A 13,347-nucleotide genomic window follows, 5' to 3' on the forward strand; every position below is an offset into this window, starting at 1 on the left:
GTACTACGTGGTACGCTGTGTCTCGAAAGGCTGGAGAAGCTGATGTGAGCGGCGCAATCCTGAAAATCAGGGGTGAGAAAGGTAAGCAACGATCTTCTGCGCCTCGTCTTCGACTTGGACAAAGCCTTGGGCGGCTTCTGGGGCATGACCCACTCGGTTATGGTCCGTGGCGCACTGTCGACCAGCTGGCAGTGTCATATGACGCAAAGTGGTCGAGAAATCCCACTGTTCTTATATGATCAAACGTACAGTAGAATGCGGTGCCTGCTGTACATGCCTTGATTTCATAAAAGCTAGTACTCTTCTATAGAGTAAGGAGCTTCTGGGGAGCAGTCTTGGTCTTCCTTGTATGCCTCCCGGATTCTCTCAAATTCATGGTTGTACTGAAAGTTAACAAAATCTATTCATCGTAATTTAGTCCTTCGAGTTTATTTTTATTCTGCTAAAGTCGTTGCCATTTCATGGCAGGGTACATCTGAGTATGGTCTGAATGAGACACAATGCATCATTTATATTAATGGTAAAGTACTCCTACTGGCAGTCTACGCTATTGGCTTCTTTAATAAATGTTCAGTATTTGAATTTCTTGTTATGTAGTAGTTATAATATCTACTACTGGCAAGCTCCGCAGCTTGATGTTTCTATTACTGTCGGCTTAAATATTTAGGTAACGATTTTAATTGATTGAGATAATCCGCAGTGTAAAAGTAACCAAGTAGCAATCCGATCTTATTTAAGCTGCTACGACTTCGAATCTTAAACATCTTAGTACCGTTAATCGTGCTAATATGCTGATATATAGTAGTGGTACGGGTTAGGATTATCCTGCGATTTACTACCTTAGCCAGACTATAGGGTTCTCTATAAAGCCTTATCAAGTAGACCACGAGCCTCATCTACTACATTATATCCCTAGAGTATTAGTCATATTTATTTTATATTTTTATATATATTGGGGATTTTAGTATTTGCTAACAGTTAAATGTATAATTTTCTATGAACTTTTATAACGTCGGTCGAATTACCCAAGTAGTAGTAGTACGAGTAACAACAAAAAAGATATTAAGATAACAGCAACAGAAAGTAGCCCTATATTAGAATCTAATACTTCGAAGTCTTTAATCACCGGATATAATCAATTCGCAGAGACATGCCACCTAAGCTAATCCCCAGAATCTCGTTGTTGGCACACTTGCAGCTGCAGCAGTGGCAGTAGAGATGATAGTAGTAAGAGGACTATAGGTCGAAATGGTATATATAGAAGTAACATATAGTAATTTCTTTTTCCATCCCTTGCTCCTCTGGCCCTATCGCTGTGACTGCAGCGGTATCTACATATCGAGAGTGGAATCCAGACCATTATGCAATACCAAGATAGAAGTTAGTATCGATTGTAGAGCGAATTATACTGCTATAAGCTCGTTTGTATAGAGCTAAAATAATAGAGCTCATTGGAAACATTTTCGAGGTGGGAAAACTAGAACCACGGTGTCCAATCCAACTCACTACATGCCGTCGATCCAAAGTGAAGTCCGCAGGCCTTCCCTTGGCCCAAACTATAAGTGATTTCAACGTTGGTGTGTGTGGGTTAAAGGATCAGTGGTTAAGATAAACAAAAAAAGCGCGAAATTACCCAGGAAGATGTAACATGATGATTGTTTAAAACACTGATCATTCGTGCGCGATAACCTCGAGCTACAAGGGTCGAGATATCTTTACAGACTAGAAAGCTTATTTACCTTGCATAAGCATATAAACTTAACCAATATAGCACCGAGTGGGCACATTGCGTCAGAGAATCTGGCACCGAAAGATATTTTTAGGCATCATCGGAGCGCTACCCGGTGCATTTAAAAAGGTCAAATGACTGATGGAGAAATCGGTACTAGAACACTATGGAATAAAAACTGTCAGTATGCTCTATAAGTCCTTCGTAATGATATACCTTTCTTTTTCGCCCTTGGCATGGGGAAATTTTGGTATCTCTTCGTGAACAAAAGCCCAAGATGATGTGGTGGTGTTTACATTTGCCCAGGTCAGAAAGAGGATCAATGAAAATATGAATAGGCTCGGGATCAGTCAATGTAAAGGTAATAAGAGACGGAAATATACAAAATTCCTTTTCGAATTGATTTCATCGTCAAACACTTTTGTGTCAAGCACCATCACCGACACCATTGCACAAAGACATCTCCATGACGGGCGAGGACGCCTCACTTTATCGAATTTGGGACAATTCATCTTGAGGCATGCCAGGTTGGGGAATTAACTGACTGCACTGAGATCTCGGATGCACTGGGAGGTTGGATAGCGTTACTGCTGGACTAGCAGCCCCGATATCATAAAAATCAATCGCACCTACTCGCACATAAACTTGTCCACGCCCGAAAGCTTCCGATCTGCTATCCGACTTCTCAGCTTATCAGCGATCCCACTGTGGAGGTGTAACAAAAATAGCTTCGAAGCGTGGCTTGTAAGTGACGTACAGCCAGCCCACGGAGGAGCCGAATATTGACCTCCGCTCATGCGCATGAACGGCTTTGTACAACACCGTCACGAGGATGTGTAGGGAGGCCGGACCGCGAGGCCAGCAAACGAAAATGGTGTTGCGCGAGACGGCACGGTGCTCCTAGAGTTCATTCCCAAGAAAGTAAGAACGCCTAAAAAGGGTCATAGAAAGCCCAATGGAGAAAGCGAAGGTCAGGAGAGATAAGACGCGAGGATGTGAGCTGACGTCAACTATGAAGCACCCCTGGAGATTATTCCCGTTCTTCTAAGCATGACAGATGTGATGCAACATGTAGTTTAGCATAGAAGATAAGGGAAACGGAAGAAGCATGCGACAGTAGAATACGATAAATATTGTCACCCCACGGATTCCGGTTGCGCAAAGACAAGGAATATTTGCCAGCAGACTTCAAGACAAAATACGAAGAGACATGAACTGACGTAGCTAGAAAGAGAAATAATCACCAAAAAAAGAAACTCACCCCGTCTGCCACCTCCACAATCTTGGGGTTGCATCGGAGGCTGGCTCCGCTTACTGCTTACTGGAGCCACGCGCACGCAGCTGAGCCGCATTGTACCGTGGTACATACATACACCCCATGGGAATCAATATCAGCAAGAACGGATATTGACGGCAGACGGAGCTCTACTTCCAGACGAAAGGAGAATGGCCCTTCGTATTTCTGCCGTCCCATGTGCGCGCTCGTGACAACGGCAACGTCATGGTCGCACACGGTTGTCCATCCGTGGAGCAAAGACATGATCTGAGAGGATTGCTCGAGGGAGGTGCGTTAACTCGGAGATCATAAGAGGGGAATGGAGGCAGTGCAGCTCAAGGTGCAGCCCTTACTCGGATGAGCAAAAAAGGCTTCCAGGCAAGGCGATTGTTCTGTCTCTCAGGCAACCAGACACGCTCCCTAAATCTCTTGGGCGCAGGTGAAGCAGCGGAGGTGGAGGGGAGATTGGCATCGTCGAGAGCGTCGCAAGCCGACAGGGTGAGGGAGTGAACAGTGCGGGGGGCCAGGGTGCGTCAACAATAATTTGCGACGTCGTCTTGCCCGCCCGCGTCAAACGGCCCCGCCAATCTCCAATCTCTCGCACCAGCTCCCGCTGCTTCAACGGCTCGTATCCGGCACTCCCGCGTGCGGGGAGACGTCATGGCGAGCTCTGCTGCCGTCCGTTTCATCGCCGCAAAAGGCGCAAAGGGCTCCTTGGGCTCCATCTCCCTCTCCTGCCATGTCAAGCCCGGCGCTAGCGCCAAGCGCGAGGGCATCAACGACCTCACCCCCGACTGCATCGAGCTGTGTGTCTCTGCCCAGGCCAAGGAGGGTGAGGCGAACAAGGCGGTGCAGAAGCTGATCGCCGAGGTATGTCGTTCTCGAGGCGTACGATGCCCAAACTCCCTGCTCAAAGCGCCATGTGTAGGTTTTGGGTGTGCCCAAGTCAGATGTCGAGGTAGCCAAGGGCATGAAGTCAAGAGACAAGACCGTCATGGTCTACAACATGAGCAAAAACAAAAGCCCAGAGGAACATGTTTTATTTACTAGAAACGCCTTACAGGCAGCGATACAAGATTAAGACAATCATTAATGCTCCTCGCTAAAAGTGCTGTACAAAAAACTCATGTGGTATGTAGCGAGGTTGTCGTTAAATCCCAGTCATAGTAGGAGTAAATGCTCATTACCAAAGCAAATCTGTTAGGATAGTCGTTCGAGATGTCTTCTTCGAAGCGTTTAAGTTTAAGCGTACTGCCAAGCAGCGGCGCCAGTGCCGGTGTAGTTGGAGGTCAGAAAGTCGAAGCCAAGGCAGTCAGTGCGCTTGAGGCCGTCGACCGAAGCGTAGATCTGGTAGGGGTAGCCGTCGGTGCTGTTGGCAGCGGGGCAGGCGAGGAAGCCGTTGGTCCAGTGCAGGAAGCCGAGGCTGTTGCTCTCAGACTTGTGGAAGCCATCCTGGATAGAGCCCTCGGGCATCGAAGCCGAGTGGGCCTGAGTGACCTTCAGCTCACCAGTGGGAGCAATGTAGACTGAAATCAAGTTAGCTTGGATCCGTCCATTGTCTCGATATCAATTGAAACATACCCTGCTGGCCGCCGGGAACCTCAACGTCCATGGAAAGGGTACCCTCGCCGCCAACGAAAGCGGTAACATTGCCAGGAGGGCAGTCGATGGGCACAGAGGCCTCAGGGCAGTAGGACTCGGTATCCTTGCCAACCCAGAAGGAAAGACCAGCCTGGGTGATGGTGGCGTACTGGAAGTCGGATCCAGAGCGGACAGTGAGACCCTCGAAGGGCTTGTTCTGACCCAGGACGGCGGGGACAGCAGCGAGGAGAGTGGCGGCGGCGGCGGTCTTCATGGTGATTGAATTGGTTGTGGAGGTTGCTTTGAGAATGAATTGACTGCTGTTGAAGGCTGCGTGTGTTGGTGGTCCTGAGCACTGAGGACTTAAGACCCTTTATATCAACCCCTGGGCCAGCTTCGGGCTAGTTCGAGAGCTAACGCAATGACGATGGAGAGGGCGCTCGGATACCTAGTCGTCCACCTCCTGGGGCTGTTTGGAAAACATTGCTCCGCAAGCGCATCCAGCGATCCACGCCAAGAACGACACTCGGAGCGCGTATTAGGGCGCACCGTGGCAGCGGTCTTGCTCTCGCCCCCTCCCTTCATGCGACTGTAGCACTAGATGGCGCAGGGATGTAACCGACATTGGCAAAGAGGCCGCGGCAAAACAGGGGTCCATAATTGAAATCCCGCGGCTCTGGACTAGAGGTTGACAGCCGCCAAATGCCGACGTCATTTCGATAGCGAGACGAGAGGTGAAGAGAGCAGTACCGGCTCGCTACCTTCGCCGAGGGAGTCCTAGCAAACAACTTCGGAACCTTTGCACGGCCCAGGCGGCCCAAAAGCCGGCCATGCATCTGTAACAGGGCATGCAGGGCTCCGCTCTGGTGGCTCCTTGGCATTTCGTGACGGATGTGGCGGCCTAGGGTGCGATAAGCTTAAGGCGCCTCCAAAAATAAATCAAGGAAAAGCCGCGGAATCATGTCAACCGCTATCGTCGTGTCCGCCTGACGTCGTGTGGTTTTGCATCAATACCTACCGTCGGCCGTACTGACCGCCATCCACTCAAGCACTGCCGTTTCTCCCCAAGCTACGGTTCCCTCGGACGCCGATCCCCGCACCACTAAATCCTTACGGGAATGGCCCCTTTCGCTTCGAGCCTAAGAAGGTTCTGGCAGCATCATCCCCTATCCTCTTGACACCAGTGGCGTGACATCGAGAAGCCACCAGCTCGATTTGCTGAGGCTGAACATAATCGTTGTACGAGTCAATGGCTTCTCCGCCCGCTTTATGGTTGACGCAACGATTTGCCTTTATTCGAAATTGAACATTCGCGATCGTAGCGCGAAAGCAAGCCTCCTAACTTTATATCAGCAAATTCAACAATAGTGATGGGCGTGGCCATCTGTTCTGCTTAGAGATTCGCTGGCAAACACCCAAAGGATAGGCAGGAAAAGCTAAGCGAGCTGCTTCTACCACTTCAAACGGAATATTGATCTGCATGTTGGTGAATCCTCGGACCAACTGCCGGTAGCACAAGCGAAGTAGGAAATGGCATCGGAGAGAACGTAGTTTCGCCTCTAGCAGACACGGAAAAGCCCCCAAAATGGTAATTCGCAACGCTGGATTTGAAAGAAATTGCAAGCATAGCGTAAGTTAAAAAGGGGTGATAAGCTATGGCGAGAATTTGGATTCGAATGTGAAAAAGGTAAGTTTGCTGCCTCCGCAGGTTGTTTCTCTTTGGAACGTAGATGGTCGAAATCTTTATGTACGCAAAACAATGTTGTATATCAAATAAGTTAGGTTGGGCCTATTGCCAAAAACAGAGCTTACCGCTAGCAGTGCCAGCTGCTATCCAATTTTTTGTAGGATGGAACTGCGCAACGGCCGGAACTGCAGTGATGCCCTCTCCACCAAGCTGAGCCAATTGCTCACCTTTACTTGTATAGATATCGACGAAGCGGTTCATGTTTCCAATGCAGAAACGTTGTACACCGTCCTGGGGCATGGCTTGCCACTGAGCGCGTAGACTAAAAACTGGTTAATACAACACCACTTGTAGCACGACTGATAGAGCTTACATAGTCACCCATCTCCCCGTTTGGTTGTTGTGAGGAATGATGGCAGTAGGTTCCATTTGCTCCTCCGTCAGCTCGGTGCCAACCTTCCAGTCACCGCAATCATTAAAGTCGTAAATCTTGATGGTATCATCATAAGATGCCGTTGCAACTTGTCCGGCGGAGTTCCAAGCCGCGTGAGACACGGACAATCTGCTGGTATGCTCCCCGACGAGATGAGGATTACGTTCATCTTTCTTTCCGGTTGTTTTCCGCAGATCCCAAATTTTCACAGTCCGATCCAGCGATGCCGTCGCGAGGAGATGCTGGTTCACCGGGTTCATGCTGAAACCTCCTATCTTTTTCTCCGAGAGCTGGAAGATCTGCGTCCCGTTGCTCTTACCTGACGGTGCTCTTACATCGTGAATGCCGAATGCACCGTCAAGCGTTGTGAAGTAAATCACGTTTGGGGTGGCAACGTCAACTCCAGATAAAGGTGCATCCTCTGACTTGTCTGCAGGAGCATATACTTCCACAGCTACTCCTTTATTCAAGTCCAGTTTTCGGATGGAGGAGTCGTACGAGGCGGAGAAGAGAGCATTTGGCTCCGAGGGGCTGAATTGAAATGCGGATATCGTTCGCGTATGGATCTTGAACGTGGTTACAGCAGGGTCTGCTTCGTCGACTTCTTCGTCATCCTCCGCTTTGACTTCAGGGACACTTTGCGAGCCATCGAACAGTCCAAGATTTCCGAGTTTGTCTCCAGCAAATATGAGAGCCTTGTCCTCGGTCGGATGAAAGCCCATTGAGTATACGCGCTCTGGCGTAAGTTTGATCCCTTGAAGTCGATCAGCAAGCTTTCTTCATAACCATAGTATCGCCAAGGGCATTTACTGTTTGGCTCAAACCCTTCCCATAACTGCAGGCCGCTCATCGCCTCTCGTAACGCCCTGAGTTCTTTGTCCGTGGTCCCCTTCACATTTTGTGCAGTAAATGTTCGTTCATATGGCTTCGCTGGTCCCACTCCGGTCAAGAAGTTACCGCTTTGATTCCAGTGCTGTCCGGCCACCACCACATCGCCGAGGTTAAGGTCATCGCTTATACGCTGACGCTTAGCTTTTTCTGCTTGTTGGACAGCCTCGTATTCTTCTTCGGCTTTTCTCTTCGCCACCTCGCTGTCGGCAACTATCCCGCGCAGTCGAGAAGAAGTGCGCCTATATGCGTATCAGTCTGCATTGTTACGCTTCAATTGAGCCGTGTGTTGGTCTTACCGCGGAACGACTTCTTCTTTCTCCTTCTTGACTGCCGGTTTCTTTTTCCGGTCCTTCGCTGGCGCAGAAGAGCGGGATTTCTGCGCTGCCGGGGCGAGGCCAGCATGTTGTGCATCTAGCTGTAAGCTCCTCAGGAGAGCTTGGTTTTTGGCAATTTGTTCCTGCCGCTTGAGCTCATATTCGCTCAGCTCATTCGTTGTCTTCGCGCCACGCGCCATTGGCCTTAATGTGAACACTCAAGAGAAGTTGTTTATCGAAGCGCGCAGGACTAAGGAGGATGGGATTTCTCGGTATGCGCCTCGGGCTCGAAGACTATGGATTAGGCAGAACTTTGGAAATGGGACAGGATGCGACGGTGAGGTCATTCAATTCACGCGACGCGTTCTCACGCGCCGGGCCTCCCGGCGCGAATCGGACCGAGGATTTAGAGAGCGGCCTGGCGGGCGATCATCGAAAGTTGCTGCTCGGAAAGCTTCTAACCAGCATCTGCGACAACCATTGAACAGCACGCGACTCCAACTACCAGACAATGACAGTACCTCATGTGGCTAGGCGCATTCTAGCGCCTTCCAACCCAACCATGCTACCCTTCCTCTACCAAACAAGGACCATCCTAGGTTACGCCGCGAATCGAACGAGAATTTCGAAACAATTTCATGTCCAACCTTCGAAACAACTTCTCCATACGAAACGTTACGATGACAGGACGGAACGGTCTAATCCAGCGCATGAAGTTCCGTTCGAGAATGAAGGCGACCTGGCTTTCCACCAGCAACGCCACACGACAATTACCGATAAGGAACGTAGAGTTTTTGAGAAGCTTTATGAGGATTTCTCGTCACAAGCAGGAGCCAGCATGGGGCTAAGCATGTTGCCGAGCGAAGATTCGGATTCAAGTTATGATAGCCTGGATTCGATTCTGAATTCTGCGATTCGACAGCAAGACACCAGTCTGGAGGAAAGCAGAGCATTTGCCGCGAACAAGAAACCAGCAGGGTACCGCGCAGAACAGGCACGGAGAGCTGTTGGGAAGCAATCCCGCTACGGAGCTGCAGTGGACCGGCCAGAAACACCACTCAGAAAAGCGCAAAAGGAGCAATTTGATCGTGTGTTCGATCAGCTGAAGTCTGCAAAGACGGACGTCGAACTGTGGAGTATCATGGAATCAGAGGTTTTCTCAGCCATCAGACGGCTCAATCTCGATGATACAGAAGATGTCAAACAAAACATTAAGGAAGCAACCTCATCCAAACGGAAAGGACCGTCTGAGATGGCTATAATTGGTCCCAACTATGCGGCCTTTTGCTTGGTTGCAATGCGCCAACTGCGTATTGAGTTTCCATCGTCGACGCTGGGGTTGGCCTTACTACCAACCATCAAGAGTCTTGGACGCGGGTCTTTCGCCTTGGGCGCCAGCACCCAATTGTACAATGAACTCATAGCCATGACATGGCTTACGTACCTTGACTTCCAGGGCGTCGACGATCTTCTACAAGAGATGGATAACAGCGGTCTAGATTTCGATGCCTCTACACTGGACCTGCTTGAATCCATAAGGAAGAGCACTTATAACGCAATGAATGGTCACCAGGGTTTTACCACGAGCATTATCTTGGAGATGCAGCGCTTCCAGCAGGGACTGAGAAGAATCACAAGGTGGAAGAATGAAACTGTAAGTCGACTGGAGAGGGAAGCCATTCGGCGTGCAAAGGAGCGCGAAGAAATGGCCATCTAGGGGAATCGATACAGCTCAGGCTTCAGACTAGAATGTACATATCTACATATATATACACATAAAAGTCCAATGGCTTGAAGTTAGAGTCATTTAACTACTCAAATTCCACGATGATATTCCTACTTTGGTCAATTAGAAGATATAGTGTATCAAGAAATAAATACATGTACTTGAGTAACGTTGCTGTTTTGTGTGACATCAGCCATTTGCGGCTGTCGTTAGGTACGGTGGACTAAGCGCATCGCAAATCACAAGCTCCATCCACCGGCACACCTCACAATGTCTTCCTCAACACGTCACGCCCGCCCACTTCTCAGAGGCCTGCAGCGGTCGGTTCCAAGGCCCAATCCATCCAGGTCAAATGGCTACCATTCCTACGAGCATGCGCAGCCGGCGCCATACCCACCCGTAGAATCGTCTATCCTGTCTTCTGCCCTCTCGCATGTTCCGACCCATGGCTTCACAGCCACTGCCCTGAAGCTAGGCGCTCGCGAAGCCGGCTATCTTGACGTCTCCACGAACCTCTTCCCGCGCGGCGCCTTCGATTTGATACAATACCATCTTGTCATGCGGCGGTTGGGGCTTAGGGATTCAGTTCAGTTCCCGCAGGAGTCCGAGGGCAAGAGAGTAGGCGTAGGTGCAAAGGTCAGATTGTTGACCTTGGAAAGGCTTCGCGCCAACAAGCCTATCATACATAAGTGGCAAGAGGTAAGCGTTCGATTGCGTTGGTGCTCGTTGGATGCAGCAGTTGTTTGGCGTGTTAGGGTGGAAGGTTGACATAATTCCTGGTCTAGGCCCTTGCTGTTATGGCCCAACCGTCCTACGTGCCGGCGTCACTCGCCGAGCTGGGGAAGCTGGCGGATGAGATTTGGTTCCTCGCTGGCGATACAAGCGTCGACAGTAGCTGGTACACCAAGCGCGCAAGCTTGTCAGCTATTTACTCCAGCGCAGAAGTCTTCATGACCCAAGACCAATCCACCGACTTCAAGGATACAGAAAGGTTTTTGGACTCTAGGTTGGAGGACCTGAGGAGGTTCGGAGGCGCAACCGGTGCGCTTTCAGAATGGCTGGACTACACGGGCCATTCGGTTGTGAATGTGCTCAGAAGCAAAGGTGTGCGCATATAGGCTCCAGGTGCCGGGACCAGTAGCACGGCGTAAATAGATTTATTCATCAAAGTGGCTCCAGCTGCCCAGGCCAAAGTGAAGTGGTGGAGCCCCGGAGCTATCAGACGGATCAGCCCTGCGGGAAGCTAGGTGTCGGCGAACTGAGCGCCGAATATCATCATCGGAATCTGGGGAAACCCATAGGCAGACGCATCCAACTGCACTCACGCCATCCCACTTCATCTTCCCACTGCACAATTCCTTTCGCCGTAGCTAACACTCGCTTGGGAAGCTACCTGAACGACTTTCTCTCCATGAGCAGCCGATAGCGCACCGCCTACAGCCGCCCCGCCTCCCAGCAGAGCTCCGCCCGTTACCATCCACCCACAACATCGCCGCGCGCTCACCCTCCACCTTCCAACATGGCGGCCGAGCTATCATTCCTCTACAGCTTTCCGCCCGACAAGAGCGCCCAGGAGCTCTCACCGGTCGAGTACGATTCTCAGATGCGCACATTCCTTCAGCGCCTGAATTCCATACCCGCGGGCATCTGGGCAAAGGGCGAGATAGACAAGCAAGACATTCTGGAGGTAAACATCCGACAACGTCTTCAGGGCTTGGCTAGGTACGGGTTGACAGCTATGCTGACGCGACTGCACAGATTCTCAACCCAGCGATAAACACGATACCCTACCTCTACCTTCTAGTCCACCAGATCTCCAGCCATATCGATCGCGCAAAGACGCCACAACAGCTCCCAGAGACCGTTCGTCCACAAGGTCAGTTGTGGGCAAGGATGACTGAATTCCTACGCCAGTTCGATCCTGTGCAGATACGCTATGTGGGCGCGGACTGGCGGAAGCTGGTAGAGTTGGTCGACAAGATTGTTCACATCACGAGCATGGTGAGCTGAAGCTGCGACCCAGAGGATGCTCCGTTATACTGATCTCTTGGTGTAGCCTGCTCTGGGAATCGTACCTATCCGGACCGCCCTATCTCGCATGGACCCGTCGCTGGGTACCTTCACCTCGTTGCATTTGCTTTACCTCCGTCTTTGTCACGAGGCTAGAGCTTACTACGAAGCTCTGCCGGTCCTTGAAAAGTACATATACAGCTTCCCCACTACCCCAGTTCAGGGCGGAGAGTACACATTCCCATGTGCGGACCACTTTGACAGCAGCAGCTACATCACAACGCGTTCCGGTCTATCTGACAAGGTCACGGCCAGCGATGTCCAAGAGTACTTTATGCTTGGTGCCAATGCCTACTTGGCTTTGCGCCAGTACAAGCAAGCGCAGCTGCTCCTAGAGTGTATTGTCACAACGCCAAGCCAAAATTTGGCCAGTGGTCTCATGGCCGAAGCTTACAAGAAATTGGTACTGGTAGGGTGTCTTGTTGATGGAGCAGTAAGTGTTTCCCTGTCACCCTGGTGAATGACTTGACCTAAAACAATTTCTCAGGTTACTCAGTCCCTCAAGGCGGCAAATTCGCAAGCACTCAAGGCTGTAAGGGCCACATCCAGAGCGTATGAAGCTGTTAGTGAGATTTTCAACTCTGCCGATGCAGCTAGACTCCATGCGGAGATAGATGCTGGCGCTCAGATCTGGGAAGAAGTAAGTCAAAGCTTCTCCGTTACAGTCGAAAAGTCAATGAGTGCACGAGCTGATCTTCTTTGAAGGATGGTAACACTGGGCTCGTGAGAGAAGTCCTCCAGCATCATTCGAGAATCTTTGTTAGGAACCTGTCGAGGACTTTTGCCGCTGCACCCATCTCGACCATCGCCAAGTGGCTAGGCCAGAAGCCCGCAGCTGCGGAGACGTACATCAAGGCCTTGATTGACGATGGGTTTTTGAATGCTACTATCGAACATGACCAGGGCACTTCAGTCTTGCGATTCCACTCGGAGCTGAGTGGACCCCGTGCTAAGACGGAGGAGCAGCAGCTGGCTGATCTGATAGCCCAGACCAAGCGGACGAACGACCTGGCGGAGCACGTCAAAGCGGTGCAGACGCGTCTGACTCTGCAGAAGGAGTACATTGACTTTGCGAAGAAGAAGTTGCGCCAGAAGGAGAGTGCGGATCAGACGATTGGGGAGACGATGGACACGACGTGGGAGACGTTTGAGCAGGACGAGGACGTGATGGGGGATCTGTGAATGGTTGCACGACCGAAAAAATTAATGCCGATGCGATGGTGGCATATGCATGGCGGTACTACGTAGCACCTATTAGGTACTGAGTGGTGACTAGCTGAGGGAGGATAGATAGGTAGCTACCTAGTACAGTACGAAGTAACACTAAATGGATGATTGAGGAAAAGGGCCGAAGCAAGATTCGTCTAGATATGGATCGGAGGCTAGCATCTCCAGAGATAGATTAGAGGCGCCTTTCGCAATCTCTCAAACACCTCGTACAGGAGCGTCGGCGGCGGCCACGTGCCCGAGCGTTCTTCACGCATTCCGGCAGGCAGAGGGCGCGCGGGGAGGGCTTTGCTCGCTCTGGCTAGAGAGAGGACCCTGTTGGCACCGTGCCACCCCGGATTCTGGGGTCTCTGGACGTTCACGGCCTGGCGGCGCACGTGTTTCAACAAGGAGGGATGTGCCTGTGCCTGAAT

The 13,347-nt window shown here is 50.8% G+C and overlaps 6 protein-coding genes across 6 annotated transcripts; 4 read left to right on the forward strand and 2 right to left on the reverse strand.

Moving 5' to 3' along the window:
* The first annotated feature begins 3,317 nt into the window (after window positions 1-3,317).
* K452DRAFT_4928 (uncharacterized protein) lies at window positions 3,318-4,308 on the forward strand. The gene is made up of 3 exons (XM_033546738.1): window positions 3,318-3,875; window positions 3,934-4,136; window positions 4,210-4,308. The coding sequence occupies exons 1-2, from the start codon at window positions 3,666-3,668 to the stop codon at window positions 4,084-4,086; spliced, it is 363 nt and encodes a 120-aa protein (XP_033402997.1). The 5' UTR covers window positions 3,318-3,665; the 3' UTR covers window positions 4,087-4,136; window positions 4,210-4,308.
* Window positions 4,248-4,860, reverse strand: K452DRAFT_217519 (uncharacterized protein; the record flags this gene model as incomplete). Its single annotated transcript, XM_033536299.1, has 2 exons — window positions 4,248-4,531; window positions 4,587-4,860. 2 exons carry the CDS (start codon window positions 4,858-4,860, stop codon window positions 4,248-4,250), a joined length of 558 nt encoding a protein of 185 aa, XP_033402998.1.
* A 1,371-nt stretch (window positions 4,861-6,231) lies between these two features.
* K452DRAFT_240645 (uncharacterized protein) lies at window positions 6,232-8,184 on the reverse strand. The gene is made up of 4 exons (XM_033537793.1): window positions 7,894-8,184; window positions 7,517-7,836; window positions 6,647-7,460; window positions 6,232-6,595 (listed from the first exon to the last, which is right to left on the reverse strand). The coding sequence occupies exons 1-4, from the start codon at window positions 8,109-8,111 to the stop codon at window positions 6,376-6,378; spliced, it is 1,572 nt and encodes a 523-aa protein (XP_033402999.1). The 5' UTR covers window positions 8,112-8,184; the 3' UTR covers window positions 6,232-6,375.
* Window positions 8,185-8,385: 201 nt separating this feature from the next.
* K452DRAFT_282284 (uncharacterized protein) lies at window positions 8,386-9,700 on the forward strand. Its single transcript, XM_033539561.1, has one exon. It carries the CDS (start codon window positions 8,423-8,425, stop codon window positions 9,626-9,628), a length of 1,206 nt encoding a protein of 401 aa, XP_033403000.1. The 5' UTR covers window positions 8,386-8,422; the 3' UTR covers window positions 9,629-9,700.
* A 191-nt stretch (window positions 9,701-9,891) lies between these two features.
* K452DRAFT_354722 (uncharacterized protein) lies at window positions 9,892-10,816 on the forward strand. Its single transcript, XM_033545905.1, has 2 exons — window positions 9,892-10,336; window positions 10,423-10,816. The coding sequence occupies exons 1-2, from the start codon at window positions 9,908-9,910 to the stop codon at window positions 10,753-10,755; spliced, it is 762 nt and encodes a 253-aa protein (XP_033403001.1). The 5' UTR covers window positions 9,892-9,907; the 3' UTR covers window positions 10,756-10,816.
* Window positions 10,817-11,156: 340 nt separating this feature from the next.
* Window positions 11,157-12,889, forward strand: K452DRAFT_293741 (uncharacterized protein; the record flags this gene model as incomplete). Its single annotated transcript, XM_033541612.1, has 6 exons — window positions 11,157-11,324; window positions 11,396-11,500; window positions 11,552-11,638; window positions 11,694-12,140; window positions 12,195-12,347; window positions 12,413-12,889. 6 exons carry the CDS (start codon window positions 11,157-11,159, stop codon window positions 12,887-12,889), a joined length of 1,437 nt encoding a protein of 478 aa, XP_033403002.1.
* Window positions 12,890-13,347: the final 458 nt, after the last annotated feature.

Source organism: Aplosporella prunicola (genome assembly GCF_010093885.1).
Source record: "Aplosporella prunicola CBS 121167 unplaced genomic scaffold K452scaffold_1, whole genome shotgun sequence".
Lineage (NCBI taxonomy): Eukaryota > Fungi > Ascomycota > Dothideomycetes > Botryosphaeriales > Aplosporellaceae > Aplosporella > Aplosporella prunicola.